Consider the following 21,002-nt stretch of genomic DNA (forward strand, 5'->3'; position numbering starts at 1 on the left):
TGTCAAACACTCACCCCCAGTCATAGATCTGGGTTTAATCCATCGTTCTTTTGCTCACCATGCCACCCCAGTTTGGACCCAGCCATATGCAAATCAGTCTTGACCCTGTTCCTCATGGGAACAGTCCAGACCGAACTGCCAAGCCAGGTCCTCACCGGACCGGAAACAAGCATTCTGGGACCAGTTTCGGGGTTTCACTCCTCATCAGCCAGGCTAGCTTGAATCCAGTGGAATGGGAAGCACGGGACCCACGTCTGGGCATACCCTTCCCACTAAGGGCGACAAAGCAAAAACAACAGGTGATGGACGGAATGCTGAACATTGTCAAACACTCACCCCCAGTCATAGATCTGGGTTTAATCCATCGTTCTTTTGCTCACCATGCCACCCCAGTTTGGACCCAGCCATATGCAAATCAGTCTTGACCCTGTTCCTCATGGGAACAGTCCAGACCGAACTGCCAAGCCAGGTCCTCACTGGACCGGAAACAAGCATCCTGGGACCGGTTTCGGGGTTTCACCCCTCATCAGCCAGGCTAGCTTGAATCCAGTGGCATGGGAAGCACGGGACCCACGTCTGGGCATACCCTTCCCACTAAGGGCGACAAAGCAAAAACAACAGGTGATGGACGGAATGCTGAACATAGTCAAACACTCACCCCCAGTCAGTGGGGGCCCTGGTCCCCTGTGCTGGCCATTTTGGTGGTGGGCATGACTCTTGTCTTTTCTAAGACAGGAGTCATGTGGTTTTGTGTCAGAAAATGACACTAGGCTGTTTAGAGGCATTTTTTTTGCCTCTAACCAGCCTAACGTAATTTCTTGGGGCAAAACCTCCCATACTGAAACGCCATATTTTCATGCTAGCCCACCCATTGCACCGTCTTGCGCCATTCCATAAATATGGCGCCCGGCTGGCACTCAGAAATAGCGGAAGCCGGTGCTAAACTTTTTGATGCAAAACTGCGTTAGTGCAGTTTTGCATCAAAAAGTATAAATATGCCCCTTAATCTCCTTGAAACCTGCAAAAAAGTTAACTTTCGGTGATATAATCTGGTGCTCAGATAAAGTGTGCCATTTCCACTGGGATGAGTTTGTGCTATTTAAAAAAAAATCTCTATAGTATTTCAGGTTTTGTGAGTCCGTTGCACCGTGTGCACCTAGGTACCCTTTCAAAGTGAAGAATCACAAGTATTTACCCATTCTTGAAAGGGACACTGTGTAATGCTAGTGGAAGTAAAACTCTTATGCAGGGAAGAAGGTGGGGGGGGGTGTTACACACCCCAAAAAATGTATTTTCTACTAAATAGTTGGGTACAGGGGCTTTCAGTCGGGTATGGTGAGGTGTCTGTCCGATTTCACAAGGCATTTTTTTATAAACACAGACAACAACGCTCACACAGCTCCCTCTCTGCTTTGAAAGTCTTCAGAAATGTTGGTTATTTAGCAAAATAATGTGTTTTTCTCAATTAGGACACCTACCAATGCGCATTCGTTTCCATTTACACTGCTCCTTTAACCCCTCTCGTGCCCTGCTTGTCGTATAATGTATCTTTACATTATATGCTGGCGCTATTGTTGCAAAATCTGTAGCTCACACCCTCCAGTCTTAATGATCAACCTACGCCCATGCTCTTATGGCCGTCATTGTGGAACGCAAGGTTGCAGTGACATAGTGTAAGTACCACATTAAATTTTTTGTAAGTTCAGGTGTATCCGATTTGACTTTTTCGACTTGCAGTTTTGCCTTTTATTTACCTATTTTCATAAGGATGAATCCTTTTGAGCCTTCTATCTGATAATGGGGTTAAACCAACACCATATTGCACACATTTAGGAATTTGAATAAAAAAACGTAGGTGTTTTCAAAATGGTAGACAATATAATAACTTAGTCTTATGCTGGCCAAAAACCTCCATAACAGAACTATTAAATGTTTATGGGTGCTAGGCGAACTGGACTGAATTCATAGGTGACCTATGGCAAAGATACACGGACCAGCAAGCTGCCCTAGTCTAGAATTCATATGCTGCACTGTAAAGAATGCCCACGATGGGGCAGCACTCTTTGTGCTCTTGATTTCTTAACAACACACACACTCTAATGGAGTGCTTTGCACAAAAGAAAAAGTGCTAAAAAACAAACAGTGGAAGCAGTAATGCCAACCAATCAAAGAGATTGCAAAGAGGCAGTACTCCATGGCAAGGACAAACATACGACTGACAAGCTGGAACAATGGGCAGGCTCCAAGCCCCTCTATGTTCTTGGTAAGCCACAATATGCCTCACAACAGACAGCACAGGCACTGTGTAGCAGGCTCAATCTAAAAAAAGGAAGAAAATAGAAGGAAATCTGGCCAAATAGAAGCAGTCTTTTCAGAGTGTCTCTTGTACCAAGGAAGTAGCTGAGACCTTCTTTGGTTGTACCTTTTTATTGGCATTTCCCTGATTGCTAATTGGTGATATCTGGGATGTTTGTGAGAGTGAGGGTGGGTTCCCACTGGAGTGACTTATGCTCTAAAGGCAGAGATGATCTGGCCATGGATTCCAGCTTCCTGCATGATGTCTTTTTTCCCTAGAACCTCGTACTGTGTGGACAACCAACCTCCACAATGGATGGCCACAGTCTCTGTGATACTTTTCAGAGCTGCTGCAGTCAACCAAGACCACTTCTTACCCCCATAATCAGATATAGTTGGTGAGCTTTTTGGGGCTGCCTGCAATTTGAGGGGGTAGAGGGTGAGGGTTGTTGGTAGAACAAGTAGAACATCACACAGTCCTAAGAAATAGGTGAGCAGGCATGTGTGGTCTTGATCGCCTGATGATGGACAAAACAATTATCTGCCCTTCTTTACAGACTAACACTGTGCCCCTTCATCCCCGTTCCCATCATGTCTCCGCCCATAATTCTCTGCAACAAAAGTCTGGCACTGGAGCTCACATGGTGAGGAGTGAAACAGTGTCTGGGTGCCTGATTTTCCTGCCACAGATAAGAGGTACCAAGGTACCTGTCTCTACCCATCAAAGTCCACCTTCTACCCACAAGAATGCAATTAAAACCCACAGCTTCTGAACATATCTGCTGCCACCACCTGGAGATAAAGGCTCCCAAAAATTCTAGAATGTCCATTCCTCTGAAAGAAAAGAAGGTGAGTTAGAGAAAAGGGATAAAGCCAATGATTTCACAGTGATGAAATTTGAGAAAAGGTGGCAACCTTGCAAAATTAGTTTTTGATGGTAGATAATGCAAATTTAATTTCTCTATGAGTCGATATGTTCTTACTTTATTTAGTTTTAGGGTTATGGAAATTATGTTTATAACTAGCTTTTTAAACAAATATGTCACTTTCATTCTGCTGCTTGCCCAGATATAGTTCTACACTCATGTTAGCAGTTTAGGTGAAAGTAGTATAAACCCGTTTCCCCCCCAGGCTTTCTCAGTTCCCTGTGAAGCACTCCCCCGATAGCAGCCACAGTTTAAACAAAGAACCAAATGCAGTACATTGGTTGTGAAATGTATAACTGATTCCAAACAAGCATAGCCAACAAAATCATAGAAAAACAATAACAGTATTAATATTTGAAAGATGTTGCATCACGTGTCATATTTAAGGGACCCTGCAAATAGTGTCCTCAAAAACGAAACTGAGTTTAGTGTTTCTGAACTGTATTATTTACATTTCTGTTTTGTACATAACCAGGGAATGCTATGTGCTCAATTTTAAGACACTTAAGACACTTCTTATGCAATCCCCATATTCAAAATAATCCAGAGTCATACCCGATTGCGAAAAACAAACACTAGGCAGGTTGTACATTACTAATATCACAATATTGTAGGTGCCTTTTATCAAGTGTCCTGTGCCTCAGTTAAAATTACATGTAACTGCATAATGATTCCATGGACGAAAATACATGTAAACAGATTTAAACGCTTAAACATCAAAGCAATAATGTACTATATTTTGTTCCATCAACACATTATAACATTTAATTTCAGTGAGACAATCTAAGAAGAGAATCTCTCATGATGTCCACATAAACCAGGAAGAGAGATGCCCTTTGTACCGAGCCCAAGAATAAAGGCCGTGTGCAACTAGGGTTGGAAATTCATTACATCATAAAAATAAGGAAATTCTCTGAAAAAAAAACAGTTAAAAACTGAGGTATGGTTCAGACTCAAATGTGAAAAAAATCCCTTGAAATTCACCTACTTAAGGTTACAAATGCACACAGTACACGCCGTCGCTGCACGCTCAAAACACCAATTTGCTACTGGTACAGAAACAAAGAAATGCGCTCTCTAGAGAACAACATGGTGTTCTGTGTGAGCTAGGGCATGCATTGTGTGCAATGGAAGGAATTTAGGTCTGATTCACCAAGAAAGTCAGAAAGTTGCAGCTGAAGAGTTATTCTTACAGCTGTAGCAAATGTCCATGTGTGTTTTTTAATTCACAACAAAATCCGGGAGTAAGCCTGGAAGCTGAGACTGTTGAATTTACCTAGAATGCTGACATGCACAAACACGATCTCCTTCGGAACTGCAGAAAGTGTCTATTTTCGCATATATAAATTAAACAATTCAATACATTTGCACAAATTAACTGTATTTCTGTTTCTCAGTGGAGAAAACATTTTTGTTCACGGGGAAACATTAACTATACATCCACCTCAGTTTTGGAGGTGCCCTCTCCACTTTCCTATCCGGAACACGGCCTGTAATAGTTTTGACAATACACACAAATTAGATAATTTTAAGATGTTCCCTGCATTCAGCAGGTGTCCCAGCTTTAAATACGCATAACCAATCATTGTGAAGACATTTGTCGCACCTAAAATTCTGCAACACTGGTTTCGTTTAGTATGGGACACCATTAATGAGTGCAAATTCTCATTTTATGAATGACAAATTTGAAACTGATCTAGCAAATGATTCAGTTTCTTAACCTAAGTGCTGCTTAGATGCTAAAGTAGTTTGCCAAAGCCCAGTGAATCTGTGTCATGGAAGTTAAATTGTCTGAATTAATTTTTCCTTTAAAGCCTTGTGAACAGACTAATATTTTCTGAAAAGGTAAAAGAAAATTCGAAAGATAATGAATGACTTGAGGGGGGCAGCAGGAAGATCACTTATGTGATACCTGGCAAATAAACATTTGCAAGTCTCGCACTGACTCTTGTGGGGATATCACAGGCCACATTTAGAAATAATTTTTGTGGTTGCTAACTTTCTGATTGGAGTATGTAAGCGCAAAAATGCTTTTTGCAATGTACTATACACATTTTAGGAGTCTGTATCTTTTTTCCAACTCCTAAAATGGGTTTAGAAAACGATAAGGAATTGCTATTTGGAGGAACTTGCTGTTGGCCCTGGAGATATCAATGGTTAAAGACCAAAATACCAAAAGTAGCCATTGAAAAGTTATTGAACTCCCAATTTGCGAGGTAAGTCATTCGCAAAAGGGATGTGATCCCTTGGGACCCCGTCTCCTCTGAATTAAAAAAAAAAATACTACGAGGAAAAACTCAGTGCAGTTCAACAAGCCTTTTGCGACCCAGTCTTTGAATAGTATTTTATTTATTTGATGTCTAGACTTGCCTTCTTTAAGGCCCATAAAAATGAACCCAATTTTATACACGGGGTGCTATATCCTGTACATAACAAATCAGTCCTACTCCTGCTCATGTTCCTTGTCAGAGATGTAATCCATTAATACAGATTGTAAAGCAGTCATTGTGCGATAATAAAATGTCTGCTATTATGTTCATCGCCAGGTGCTGATTGTCTCATGGGAGTATATTTGTTGGTAATCGGCTATTTCGACCTTAAGTATCGAGGTGAATACAACAGGAATGCTCAAGCTTGGATGGACAGCACACAGTGCCGTTTGGTCGGTTCTTTGGCAATTCTTTCCACTGAAGTTTCTGTTTTACTGCTGACTTACTTGACTTTGGAAAAATACATCTGCATAGTCTATCCGTTCAGATGCCTAAAGCCGGGAAAGTGTCGGACAGTCGCCACACTGATTCTTATCTGGATTATTGGATTTGTGGTGGCTTTCATCCCACTGAGCAACAAGGACTTCTTCCAGAACTACTATGGTACCAACGGGGTCTGCTTCCCGCTTCATTCGGAGAAGCCAGAAAGCACAGCTGCACAGATTTATTCAGTCATCATCTTTTTGGGTAAGGGCTGCTTTCTACTTAATGTCACTAGACTGCATTAGTATTACTCTAAACAGCCAGGTGAGGTTTTGGTTGAACTGATCAGTGTTTTGAACAATAGGCCCCGTTGTACAGACTAGATGATGTACTCACTGGTGATACAGGCTGGTCTTCCACACAGTCTACTCCTCCGAGATGCCTATTCTAAATAACCCAGCTTTGGCCCCTACAGCTGAGAAGTCAGTATGTGCTACACTTTCACGACTTGGTATCACTACACTGGACCGTTTATTTGTAGATGGTAACTTCCTCAGCCTTCAGCAATTCAAGACATTAGGTGTGATTAATGCCCTTGTTCTCTTGACATACTTCAGGTTGTGCCATGTTGCCTCAGTGTGGTGGAGAGCCGCAGGAGTTTGCTCTGTTGATGCAGGTCTGTCTCATTTTGTGGGCTGGGTGTCGTGAATATCTAAAATGACAGAAAGTCTGCTCTCTGTGGTAAGGAGGAGGTGTGGGGGTCCTGGGAACGGACCTACCTGCTAGGATTTAGAGTAACTGTTGTGGTCACATAAAGGACGTTTCCATAAATCAAAGGAATATACTCGTACATGTTCATTTTATAGAGTATACTGTACCCCTGGGATACTACGTCAGGTGGATCAGTCGGCTCCCTGAGCATGTCAGATGCTCCACAAACCCTGCTGGTTTTATGCACCTGGCCTGTAGCTGTCCCCCAAACCGTGCTTTCTGGCCCGACGTGACACTCACAAATAATGAGATTGCAAACACACAGCTTGCCTTCATCCCCCTCCCGCTACTCTTGAGTTATGTTGCTGATCTTCCCCGCCCAAGAAGAAAGATGGTGGCAATACTACTAGTGCTGGTCCGGTGGCCTGTTGCCAGAGCATGGTTGAGGGGCCCCTACTGAGGCACCCAGGTGGGCTTCATGATGTGGTATATTGCAATGAAAGGGCTGAGATGTGTGCATTACCGCAAGCCCCAAGAATTAGGACAAGTAATATCTAGTGCCTGTTCTGGGAGCATATAGTCCAAATAGTGAATATAGTTGAGACCCTCTGCAGTGCACTCCGCACACTGATAACATATAAATATTGAATTAACTTTACACAACAGCTAATCCTTTCTCTGAAGTATGCATGGGATATAAGGGAGCAATGTTTGGATGAAGATGTCCATGCTATTCCTTTGAAATAATGTAACAATTCATCTGATTTTCAGGTCACATTGGGCTCATTTATTTAATTGGTTTTCGTCTTGTGTTCATGTTTGTAGGGATTGTTTTTTACATATCAAAATTAATTAAAAGGTTAACATGTAAATAAAACACGCTATGGCTACCTTAAAGCATATAAGTAGCTGCACAGTTTATACACAATATTTTAATAATAACATTTATGAAATGACCTATTTTTCAGGGAGGAAAACTTGTGTAGTGTCTTGGAGATTTTCCTATGTAACAATTTCTTAACTCTCAGTTCAATGTCCTTCATTAAGTTATCAAATCAGCCTCTGTATTTAGTATGCTAATCTTTTGCATCTAAATTTCAGCTTTGGAAATAAGAGAAGTTTGTTTATCACTTGATATCACCATTGTCTCAGGAAGAATTGAAAACAAAGCCCATAAGAGGCACAAGAAATGTGTGCAACAGTTTCCATTTGAATAGAGCTTTGGAGCTACATGTTAATTCTTTTCAAACTTGATTAAACTTTTAATGTATTTGTGTATCCTCAGACAAGGAATGACAACGTTTTAATAATGCAATAGAATGTTCATGGCACTTGGATCACACACCTCCACCACTCACGATTTTATTATTGAGTAGACATACTAAGACTAGCCACGGTATTACAATCTCTTCTTTTTCCAGATGTTTCTGGTAATATCACCGTTGTAAATTACCCTTTTTGCAGGGTTACCCCCAGACGTTGTGCCTCTGACCTGTTTTTGACTGTGTGCTGCATTTTGGCTTTGCTGGCTTTAGGATTCTGGCCACTGCTGACCAGTGCTAAAGTGCAAGAGGTCCCTGAGTAAATTACATTGGTGATTAGTTCCTCTATGATTGGCATGTTTGATCTGATTTACTAGTAGGTCTCTAGTAAAGTGCATTATGTGTGCCCAGCATTATGTGTGCCCAGGGCCTGTAAACCAATCCTACTAGAGGGCCTGCAGCACTGGTTGTGCCACCCACATGAGTAGCCCTGTAAACATGTCTCAGACCTGCCTCTGCAGTGTCTGTCCCTGCAGTTTTTAAACATCCATTTTGACCTGGCAAGTGCACCCACTTGCCAGGCCCAAACTGTTTACTACATGTAAGTCACCCCTAAAGTAGCCCCAAGGCAGACCCAGGGGCAGGGTGCAGTGTATTTAAAATCTAGGACATGTACTGGTATGTTTTACATGTTCCAATAGTGAATTACTGCTAAATTTGTTTTTCACTATTGCAAGGCCTATCTCTCCCATGGGGTAACATAGGGATTGCTATGAAACATAAGTGTAATTGCCCCTAGGGAGTAGATAGAAATATGGAGGGAGTTTGGGATCTTTGAACTCACAATTTAAAAATACTTCTTTTGGTGAAGTTGGTTTTTGAATTGTAACTTTGACAATGCTACTTTTAGTAAGTGGGGATTTTCTTACTTAACCATTCTGTGACTGTTCCTGTCTGTGGAATACACGTCTGGGTTAGGATGACAGTTGGGCTGTTTGTGTATTCACTCTAGGTAGCCTCACAAAGGGAGCTGAGGTGTGCCCTGCATACCTGATGGCCCATAACTGGGCTGATAGGTCTTCCTGAGCTAGAGTGGTGGAAGCAGGTGACTCTTGCACCGAAATAGGGCTGTGCTTGTCCTCACACAATGCAGTCTCCAACCCCCTGGAGTGTGTGTCTGGGGCCAGGGCAGGGAAATGCATGGTCTTATGCACTACAAAGACTTCTCTTTGAAGTTGCCTACCTCAAAGACAGGAATGGGTATAAGTACTGGACCTCTGGTGGCCCCACATAGTTAGAACACTTCTGGACTGAGGACATTCTGCCGGGAAGAAGAGCTGGATGCTGTAGGAGGGACTGTCACTAAGCCTTTTGCTTTGCTGTGCTGGCCTGCTGCTTGCGGCTTCTGTCCTGGGAATGAAAGGAATGGACTTCGCTTTCTACGCTCTGCTTTCCAAGGTTCTCCAAGGGCTTGAACTGAGCTTGCCTCCTGTTGAGAAGTCTCAGGGTCTTGTTTTACTCAAATAGGTGTTGGCTATTTTTTTAAACTGGTGTGGGCTACTTTTGTGGTGTCTTCACTGTTTTACTGTGTGTGTGTGTGTGTGTGTGTGTGTGTGTACAAATACTTTACACATTGCCTCTAAGATAAGCTTGTCTGCCCGTGCCAAGCTAACATGGGAGTGAGCAGGGGTTATCTCAGATGTGTGACTCCCTTCCCCTGACTAGAGTGAGGGTCTCTACTGGGACAGGGTCTGACCACTGCCAACTAGAGACCCCATTTCTAACAATCACTTTTGCAATTGTTCCTGGCATTGTTAAGGTCACACACATACAAGAGAGTAGATTCTTACCTCGCAGTACTTGCACACAGGATAAAAGTGCAATGGTAGAATATTCAGCTGTACATTTGCTAGTCAAGTGAACACTCCATTAAGTTTTCAAAATACTGAATATGAGAAATGTAATTAGTTGCGTTCTGACAACAAGATTCAAAAAACTGTCTTCCCACTGAATTGCGTAATTTGCTGGCAAAGGCCGAACGTTTTCAATAACATTTAAATCAGTGATACTCAAAGTATAGCCAGACCTTTAGCTGTGGCCTCCTGGTCAACAGCAGCACTGAGTTGCGGTTAACTTGACTCAACTGTGACATTAAAAATGTTAAATAAACAGGCAAGCATTTGTTTTCAGGTTAATTGAAGTTAGAGAAAGGAAGTAATTAAGATTCCCTGTACCACTCAAGTTTAGGAACCCTTTAATTTTAAGACATCTTGCAACAAACATATAAAAATATCACAAAGTGTCTTCAAAATTCAAAAACTGTATTTCTTTAACATGCAGAACCGTTTCACCTTAGTACATTAGATTATATCAGTGCATTGAGAAGTGTTTTTATTTTGAAAGAGATATTTTTTAAACATGAATTTAAGAAACATTAATGTTTCCTTCCACCCACACTGACTATAATACAATAGTGAACTAAGAGGCATGTCACTAGTTGTGTGCACTGTTTGGGTGTCTTGGGTTCTATTATACGCTATCAACATTATAGTTTATTAAATCACACACAGGATAAGGTTTACATTGCGCACATCACTAAGGGATTGATTACAAGTTTGGAGGACGGAAAACTCCCTCTGCCTAACTCCAGACCGGGTGGCCGCCGCCTATGCAGCAACCTCCCCACCAGAGCTATTATGGGTTTCCTGATAGGTTTGCAGTCTACCCACTGGCCTAGCAAGAAACAGGTTACAGCTTTGTCTCCAGCTCGTAATCGAGCCGGTGACAATGCTGTCACCTGCAGAGTGCACCAGCACCCTCACAGTGTTCACTGTCTGCAAAGCACATTAAAATAATATTAGTCACATATTCCACCAGATGTCTGAACAATAAGTAGAAATGTAATTATTAATTGAATGCCTCTTTCTGAGTATCTTTGAATTGCTGTTCACTGTGTTATTCCCCCCCTTGAATAATTCCAACTTCTGATTCTGATCCCTATTCATGGCTGAAAATAACTCTGTTTATGCCTGCCATGAATTGTTAGAAGGATCTCAGGCATGCACAAATGGATTTAATACTGCAAATTTCTCCTTCATGAATGTTGAGAAACCCTCAGTCATAAATCCCTCTTAAGCAACACTCCAAGTCATGATGATATGTTTTCTAGATTGTTCTAGAAATAGAGTTCAGTTTTCTAGACCCCCTGACACTAAGGACTCAGTCAATGTGACAGCTTGAAACAGGCAACCAGTTGCACTGCAACCATCCCACAACCCACTGAGCAATATTTGTGTGGGATGTGCTTCAGGTAACAATCAATCACATGAAACATTATATAGTTAGTGGAGCCCTGCATCCTTTTTCATTCATGAATAACACACTTGAGGACACTAGAAAATAAAAAATCCATTTAAAAAGATTTATTTCAAAATCAAAATCCTAATCTAGTGCACATGATATGAGTTATAACCACAATAAAGACACATAAAATGATGACAGCAAAGTTTACCAAAAGCATGAACAAGAGGACATGCTTCAACACGGTTGCTGTTATACTTTTATAATACATGATATTCTGTAATTCCTGTATAAACATCAGTCTCTAGTTCCTTTATAATCAGAGATTGGTGACGTACAGACAGTCGCCGATTATTAAGAAAAGACACAAGAACTTGACTATTATAAGTTATTAAATTCAAGTTTTGATATCATAATGTCGGCTACTAGAGCCAGCAGCCAAGGTGAAAGGCAGATCAGGACTCAGAGCATATTTAAAGCAGCTGTGTAAAGCACTTAATGGAACGGTGCTTTTCTTTCTTGTGCTGTATTTTTCTTGCTTACAATGACAAGCAGAGAGAGAATGTTTATTTTTTGCACTCCTTAGATAGTTAGAGAAAAGCTAGAATCTTTCTGCATGTTTCTACACATTCCGAGCTACTGCAGATTTTTTCTTTTAAAAAACTGATGTATTGAAATGTTTGTAATATCTGTTTGCAATACAAATCTAATAGATGTGTTTGATTTTATACTAGAGGTTTTATTTTTATTCTTCATATTTGGAAACATGCTTGCTTTTTCATATGATAGAGCTACATATCAAGGTTTTAAGTGGTTTGTGGGAAAAGTGTTCGTGTGACTATGTATTATATGGGATAAAGTACCACCTGCCATACATTATAAGGGTATTGCACATTGGAGTTCCATAACTTTATAAAATAACTCAGCCTTTGGTCTTGTTCCTCTCAATGGTTATTGAACTTCTTGGTGACTTGCAATATCCTTATAATGTACGGAAGGGGGGTGCTCTATCCCTTACATAACAATACATTTATAGCAATTGTACCCCAATTCTGCTACTTCTAAGTGCAAAGCTAATTATACCATAGCAAAAAATAAAAACCTATTTAAAGTTTCTGATGGTTCGCACTCACATACATGTCTTTTATGTTCAGTTTAACAGCAAGACCTTCCATTCTTGTTGTTCAAGACCAGCTGCCCTGACAAGTTCATCCAGTCTGCCCTGCTGTCGCCTAAGATGAAATTCTCTAACTCCTCACCCTTTGTGCTCAGGTTTTATAACATTATTTCTTTGTTGTCACAACTCTCACAATAAACAATTAACAGAAAGAGGCGTGGTGCCTTTTCACTTATTTTAATTCTGCAAGGCTGTGTTCTTTTGAACAACAACAAATGGGAGATGTAGTTATCAACATCTAGAAACTCTTTACCAAACAATAACAGGCAATGTCAAATAGACGAGTTAGCATTTAGAATAAATACTGCAAATATATTGAAGCAATACTTGATTGTCATGTTGCAGAGCATAACAATGTAAACTAAATGTGCCTTCTATTAATCACATAAATTCACTTTTGATTGAGTGATTAGCACCAGTAACTCAAGATGGAGAATACCGAGAAGGTAAAAAGTCATAATAATCATAACAATGATTGCCTTTCATGTCTGTAACATGGATGTTTGTTGGCATTACCAAACTCTAATCTGTCCCTTTTCCTTCTTACAAACAGTCATAAAGTTACTCTGGTCAAGGACTGGAGTTACATTCCTTCAAGGATGGAAAGGGGAATTATTGACTTCCAACACCACCGCACACACACACACTAATTAATTTAGTACAATAATTATATAATTTTTAGTTATTACAATTCTGATAATACCAGTTTTTATATTTTTTGTGTAATGTGTAATTATTTAACGTGGAATTTATTTTGTTTGCATTTAATCAGTAATGCTTAATTCAGTAGCAGGTTGTTGGCTTTTTAGGGGATTCGGCTAAAAAGTTATGTAAAATTTAGTTTTTTTGTATTTTCTTTAGTTGTGAGTTGTCCATCATCAACAGCTCCTTCGAGACCGCCACTTTTCCAGAAAGCTGGAAACACGCCGAAGTCAACGCCTTGCTAAAAAAAAACAAATCTGACCCGAAGACCTCACAAACAACCAACCTATCTCTCTAATCCCCTTCCCCGCAAAGGTCATAGAGAAGATAGTCAGCAACCAACTCTCCCGCTTCCTGGAGGACAAAAGCAATTCAACGTCTCCCAGTCTGGATTCCGCAAAAAACCACAGTACTGAGACCGCCCTTATAGCCTACACTGACGACATCAGGACCAGGATGGACAAAGGTGAAATAGCTGCCCTCATCCTTCTTGACCTTTCCGCAGCCTTTGACACCGTATGCCACCAAACCCTTCGCACATGCCTCTTCGACACCGGAATCCGCCACAAAGCCCTGGACTGGCTCTCCTTCTTCCTCTCTGAGAGAACACAAAGAGTTCGCCTCCCTCATTCCGGTCAAAGGCCACCAAGACCATATGCCAAGTCCCCCAGTGAGCCTCACTCAGCCCCACCCTCTTCAATATCTACATGGCTCCACTTGCCAACATCGTCCGACCCCATGGCCTTAATATCATTTCCTACGCTGACGACACCCAGCTCATCTTCTCCCTTGCGAGGTACCCCGCAACTGCCAAGAGCAACCTCCACACCGGACTTCTCGCCATCACTACCTAGATGACAGCAAGCCACCTCAAGCTGAACTCAGAAAAAAACGATATCATCCTCTTCGGACCCAACAAGTCAGCATGGGATGACTCCTGGTGGCCACCCACCCTGGGGCCACCCCCGACACCCACCACCTCGGCTTCTTACTAGACTCTTCCCTCTGCATGACCCAGCAAGTCAACGCCATCTCATCTGCATGCTTCAACACCCTTCGTATGCTCCGCAAGACCTTCAAGTGGATTCCCGTAGAAGCCAGCAAAATGGTCACCCATGCCCTGTCAGCAGCAGACTGGACTACGGCAACGCCCTTTACACGGGAACAACAGCCAAGCTCCAGAGAAATCTCCAGCGCATCAAGAATGCCTCAGCACGTCTCATCTCAACCTCCCTCGCCACTAACACATCTCCGCCCACATCCGAACCCTACACTGGCTACCCATCAACAAAAGGATCATCTTCAAAATCCTAATCCACGCTCACAAGGCCCTCCACGACACCGGACGGGCCTACCTCAACGATCAACTTAACTTTCACATCCTGACATGCCAACTCCGCTCCGCCGACCTCGCCCTCGCAACAGTCCCTCGCATTCACCGCACCACATCCGGCGGCAGGTCCTTCTCCCACCTCGCCGCCAAAGCCTGGAACTCCCTCTGCACCAACCTACGCAAGACCCAGGACCTCCTGTCCTTCAGAAAGCACCTCAAAACCTGGCTCTTCGAGCAGTAGCACCCCCTCACCCCAGCGCCTTGAGACCCTACCGGGTGAGTAGCGCGCTCAACAAATATTTGATTGATTGATTGATTGTTTAACTGATACTGTTCTTAAATTATTTTTTGTATAGCTTATAATCTTTAGGGATCATTTTCTTTTAATGTAATAATTAACTTAATTTAGTAGTGGTTATTGAGTTTGTAGTGGATTAAGGTAGGAAGTAATTGAAAATATAATGTTTTATGTTAATTAAAATATTAAGTGGTAATTTATTATGTAAATTATGTAATTGATTAATTGCTATGTTAATTATTTATCGTTTGTCAAACATTTTTAATTCATTGATCAGTGTATTCAATAATACCATTTTGAAATTTTTTATATTTTTTGTTTTCAATTTCTTTTTGTTTTACTCAATAGTAAATTTAATATTTGTAATGATTTATCCATAAGTTTTTAAAATTTGTTTTGTTTGCTAGTGGGTTTGTTTGAGTAGTAGAGAGCTGTTTACATTTTAAATATTTTTACTTTAAGATTTTTGACATCAATTTTGTGATTTATTTGTTTTGTTTCCATTCCATTAAATTATATTTATCTGTAATGAGTGTATGTTTTGCTTTGAATATGTTTATTACGTTTAAAATATTTTTATTTTGTTCTATACTTAAATGTTTATTTTAAAGAGTAGGCATTAAATGGTATATCTAGCACCTCCAAATTACAATGTTTTCCCCACTGTTGCTAGGATTGGAGTCATAATGGTAAATCTAACCCTTCCACCCTTCCAGTCTGAACCAAACATAAAATATTAACACCTGAATTGTGCTTTAGCTTTTTCTTCAAAGGGGCAGCTCTAAAAGTGAAAATCGCTTTGAGGGTGGTCACTGTAGGAATATGAAAACCTTAAATGTTACACTTTCAAATACCAGCACCATACTTTGTGGGAAACAAGGCTCACTTTGTGCTGGAATATATGAGTGACATTTATCTTTTTATGGCATTTGTATAATTTCTTAAACCATATACTATACTGGAATGTTAAATATCACACTATACATTAGTAAATTGAACTATGGAATAGGAGTCCAGACATGTGAAATGGGTACTGGACAACAATACCCCAGCACATACAGCTTAAAAACCAGCAGCATCAGTCCACAAAAATTGGTGGTGAACATGCAAAAAGGAACACTTTCTCACAGACATTTTAAAAGGAACATTACATATTTAGCGCAAACAGATGTGCCACAATTCAAGTTTAACATAAGCTACAAATTGGTCATCTTCACCCTCAAAATGCATGTCTACAGAATTGGCTAAGGTTTGGCTCATCATCAAAACTCAAGAAGGAGCCAGAGGTTATTCTCCCGGGAAACAAATGGTCCTTCTCTCACAATATCTGTATTTAAAAAACAAACCACTCTCTGCTGTGTCATTATTTCACCCTACAGTAATTCTAAACAGTGCCTTTTGCAATCCTTTCTGAGTGAATGAATAAATAAATAAATACTCCAGTGATATGACTTGCTGAGAAGACCAATCACCTGTCTTATGAAATGCCACACTGACACTAGTCAGTATTTGTGAGATTTATAATTTTTCAAAATATTCCGCATAAAGATTTCAAGTGCTATCGTAAAATTTTTATATGCAACAACAGAGTAGAGTGAAAGTGAAAGCATGTCTGCAGGCCTACCACTGAAGCCTGTTCATGCAATTAAAAAACTGCAAATTAGACCTGTCAAAACCACCTCTTTTCACAGGCCTAAATACTCTTTTTAAATATGATTAGGTTACCTCTAAAAAGAACTTAGGGCCAGATGTAGCAAAAAAACAAATAGCGAGTTGCAATTTGCGAGTCCTTCCGACTCGCAAATTGCAACTCGCTATTTGGTATGCAGAACGGTGTCTCAGACACCGTCTGCGAGTCGGTATGGGGTCGCAAAGACCCACCTCATTAATATTAATGAGGTGGGTCGCAAATTGCGGCCCCATAGCGACTATGGGCACTCGCAAACATGGAGGCCTGCTGTAGTCAGCAGACCTCCATGTTCGTGACTGCTTATAAATAAAGCAGTTTTTTTTTTAAGTGTAGCCCGTTTTCCTTAAAGGAAAACGAGCTGCACTTAAAAAAAAAATCAGAAACCTTTAGTTTCTGTATTTTTTCAGGGCAGGTAGTGGTCCCTTGGACCACTACCTGCCCTGAAAAAATAATTTGTGGTCCATCCACAAAGGGGAAGGGGTCCCATGGGGACCCCTTCCAATTTGCGAGTGGGTTACCATCCACTTCAAGTGGATGGTATGCGGTCGCAAATGGTATTGCATACCACTGTGAATCGCAAATAGGAAGGGAACACCCCTTCCTATTTGCGATTCGGAAATGCATTTTGCGAGTCGATCCCGACTCGCAAAATGCATTTCTGCATTGGAAACTCACATTTGCGACTCGCAAACGGCATTTTTTGCCGTTTGCGAGTCGTAAAGAGTTTCCTACATCTGGCCCTTAGTGCCCGACAGGCAGGGTGCATGGCATTTAAAAGTAGGAAATTTAATTGTTTAATGTTAAACATGTTCCCTCAAGACTTCAAAGGCTATTTTAATTCTAGCAGACTTAGCTGTTCATAGGAAAGCATTGGGATGCAATAATAAATTTAATAATGTCACCTTCATCTAGGACACACCTACAAAGTTAATTCTTGGAATTTCTAAGATATTTATTACAATCCCATTTCACTAGTAAAGCCGGGTTTGTAATAAACATTTTAGACAGGTGAGTCTTAAAAAGTCACCCTTTTCTTCTAGACGCCATTTGTATGAGCTTCAAATTGTCACTCAAGAGCCAAAAAGAATAGCATCTTTGGTGAAGTATGATCTTCCTCCAAGAGCTGAGACACAGGCCTTAGTTGTGGGGAGGTGTTTGGTTCCATTGGCAGGATGACCATCTGTGCTGTGCCCATGACTACCCTTTCATAGGCAGATGTAGCTAGCACCCAAGTTTACCTCCTCCTTACCCTTGTAGTCTGCCAGGCACCAATCACAGTGAGAGATGATCTGCCCCAAACCAGTCTTGAGTGACCACAGAGGACACATTGCTCATTTTCCTGTCCACACCTCTTGAGTGAGTACAGGAAGACTGCAAAGGGGAATAACAGTTCTGCCATGTTGGATTTATATAACTCGGAGCACTGTGGGATTATTTGTAGTAGGGCAGACAGGACCTGCGCATTCATGACTCTGGTTATCTCTAAGCACATTTTCTCTATTAGCTAAGGAGGGGCCAGTAATACCCAAGCTAGTGCCAGGTATAAATGTACCACTGCTGGGTACCTTCTTCTGAACACTACTGTACCTGTGGAAGACATAATAAGGACTGTTCCAGCTGTTTAGACCTGTGAGGAGACGTGAAAGGCTGGACCTCCTCCGACTTGTAGTCAGGACAAAGAGGTGTCCTCCAAAGATCAGCTGGCTGGCTGATGGAGTGAGTCTTGACCCCAAAGTGCTCTTCCTGAGGTCCTGGGTTCTTGGCTGGGTCAAAGTGTACTCCCTCCAACGTCCTGGAAAACCTGGGACATAGAAACATTTTGGTTCCAAACACTTCCGGAGAACCAGTACAAATCTGGCAAGTCAAACAGAGGAAGGTACATTGCTGCTGGGACAAAGATTCAGCATATTCCGCAGCAGCATATTGATTTCAGCAGGATGTCACGTAGAAGGTATCCAACTTCATGGAGTACTGTTCGACTCCAGCTTGCTGACTTGCTTCTCAAGAAGAATTTGAGATCCAAAAAAGTGACAAAGTTTGAACGTACAAAACCTTCACCAGGCAAAGGTCCCAAAAGTATCTGGCTATTAAGGGACTTTTATTAGGCACAAATTTGGAATTTGTCTCTCTTAGAGCTTTACCACCAAAATTCAGCAGCTTCACTGGGACCCAGTACAACAGCTATCCAACTCATTGTTCCCTTCTCGGCTACAGCCTTTTACTTTGCTTTGCTAAAGATATGTGACTTCCATTTCAGACACTAAGAGCCTCATTAAGAGTTGGGACTTAACTCCATTGTGGCGGTGGGAAGACAGCTGTCAAGCCGGCGGCCTCACCACTGCCGTATTACAATGTTTTTGCCGGCTGACCAGCAGAAACAGTGCGACGGCATTGACCTCGGCTCTCAGGAAGAGCAGAAGCCAATTGCAACACACACAGCACACTTGGATGTGCACTGTCTGCCATGGCAGACAGTGTGCATTGTGAGTGTGCTGGCAGGGGGGCCTCTGCACTGCCCATGACATTGTCATTGCCCCTGTGGCCTCTGTTCTGCTTTTCTGCCAGCCTTTTCATCGCGAGGACACCACCACAAAAAGGCTGGCAGAAAGGAAAGTCGTGATCAGCATAGCGGTGCTGAACTCAGCACCGCCGTTTTTGACTACTCGGATGCTGGCTATAGCAGCAGTCTCCTGGCAGCAGGTATGGCGGTCCTATGGACACCGTTCCCTTAATAAGGCTCTCAGTCAGAAGATAAAACTTCCAACTGGGACAAACCTGGTTTCTGTATCTGACACACACTCCAACATGGTGAAACAAATTACACCTAGGTCCTGATCAAGAATAACCAGATTACCGTAGTTGGTGGTTTACGCTTTCTAGAGCTATTTTCATTTACAACTTTAAAAATGTATATCTGCTATTTCCCTTACTGGATTTTCGTCATTTTGTTCTTTAAACTATTTTTTATTTTAATAAATTGGGGCAGGATTTGTATTTTTTCATGTTTTTGACTTTTTAACTGCTTTGGTACTTATAAATGCTTTACATAACATTTCTTAAGTGAGGACTGTCCTCTGTGTAGCATGGCTACCAAGCACAGAGTCCAGGATTAATTTATTAAAACCCTTACAGGACCTAACAAGAATAATGACATTTTTACTTTTACTATTTGGACTACCATCCACCTGACTAATCCACTTTCTCACAAAGACCAAACATGAAATATAACATGAACCAATGTTTACGATGGCTTACATACTGAACCATTTTGTACACAGCAATGTGACAAACATCTTGTTTTCTGGTGATTAAATTACACAGTTATAGGATGTTTAAAAAGAACTGCAAGTGTAGTGCGCCCATTCTTAAAATATTGTTCTTTCATCATAGGCAATTTTACAGGGACCTGTTAGTTTCTGTTAGATGACAAAGTTTCTGGGAAAACCTTGATCAAACACCCCAGAGCCTTCACAAGTATTTTAGGTCTCCTTATAGATCCCAGATAAAATATTTTAACAATAATGGATATGCCAATCTGGTCTAGCTTACACCCATCCAAGGTAAAACACATTGATTCAACAAGCATGTAAAAGAACAATTAAAAGAATAAGATTACACAACAGACATAAAACAAAGTTGGTAAACATAGCAGTAGGAGTCCGTCTTGGAATGGGATAAGACAAAGGGGCTAATTACAAACCTGGCAGTCACTAGACCGCCAGGATTGCGGATGGCGGTCAGACCACAGCCAATGTGGTGGTCTGAGTGCAATAGTACAACCCTGGCAGTCGGGCCACCAGGGGACCGCCCGCTCCACCATGGTCTGCGGACTACAACCTCATTCTCTGCCAGCCTTTTTATGGTGGTAGCACCGCTATGAAAAGGCTGGCAGAGAACGGGTGCATGGGGTTCCAGGGGGACTACTGCACTGACCATGCACTTGGCATGGGCAGTGCAAGGGTCCCCCTATCCAGCACCACCACAATGTTCACTGTGTGCAGGCTACAGCATTGCCACCAGCTCGATTACAGGTTTCCGCCTGTTGACCAAGCAGCAAACTCTTAATAACTCCAGCAGGGAGATCACCACGTAGGCAGCGGCCACCCTGTCGGGAGTTGGGCAGAAAGACTTTTCCATCCGCTAAACTCAAAATCGGGCCCAAAGGTCCCAGTTACCATAGTTCTGCTGATAATTGGTTAAACGAAGCAAATATTCATGGTGTCAAATATATTTAAATAAGCATAAGTAATGCCTTGCACCCCACCTGGAACTACTCAGACATGCAAAGAAGAATGTATACAACCACTTGATAGTGACAATCACAGAATTAAACTTAACAGTAAAGACTATTTTCAGAAAGTCAGCTTATTGTGTTGATTTGTTTCTCATTCTTCATATACTTCATTATGACAGGCTTGTTGAGGACAACATTTATTCTTGATATGAACTACCCTATAAAGAATAAAAATCCATGTTACCAGCAACACACCATTAATAAATAAAAATATGAGGAACAACAAGAAAGAAATACCCCTAAGAATACTGGCTTTCTGAGAAGAACCTTTATTTTTTTATTTAATTTTGTGATTTTATACATCCATCTTGGAATGCTATT

The 21,002-nt window shown here is 41.4% G+C and overlaps 1 protein-coding gene across 1 annotated transcript in view; it reads left to right on the forward strand.

Moving 5' to 3' along the window:
* The window catches only part of RXFP1 (relaxin family peptide receptor 1), a 1,416,786-nt gene that overhangs the window by 1,330,882 nt on the left and 64,902 nt on the right, over positions 1–21,002 (forward strand). Inside the window, exon 16 of the mRNA XM_069243319.1 lies at positions 5,768–6,178. Within this exon, the coding sequence (XP_069099420.1) occupies positions 5,768–6,178 (411 nt within the window). The remainder of the gene's footprint in view (positions 1–5,767; positions 6,179–21,002) is intronic.

Source organism: Pleurodeles waltl, chromosome 1_2, assembly GCF_031143425.1.
Source record: "Pleurodeles waltl isolate 20211129_DDA chromosome 1_2, aPleWal1.hap1.20221129, whole genome shotgun sequence".
Taxonomy (NCBI): Eukaryota; Metazoa; Chordata; class Amphibia; order Caudata; family Salamandridae; genus Pleurodeles; species Pleurodeles waltl.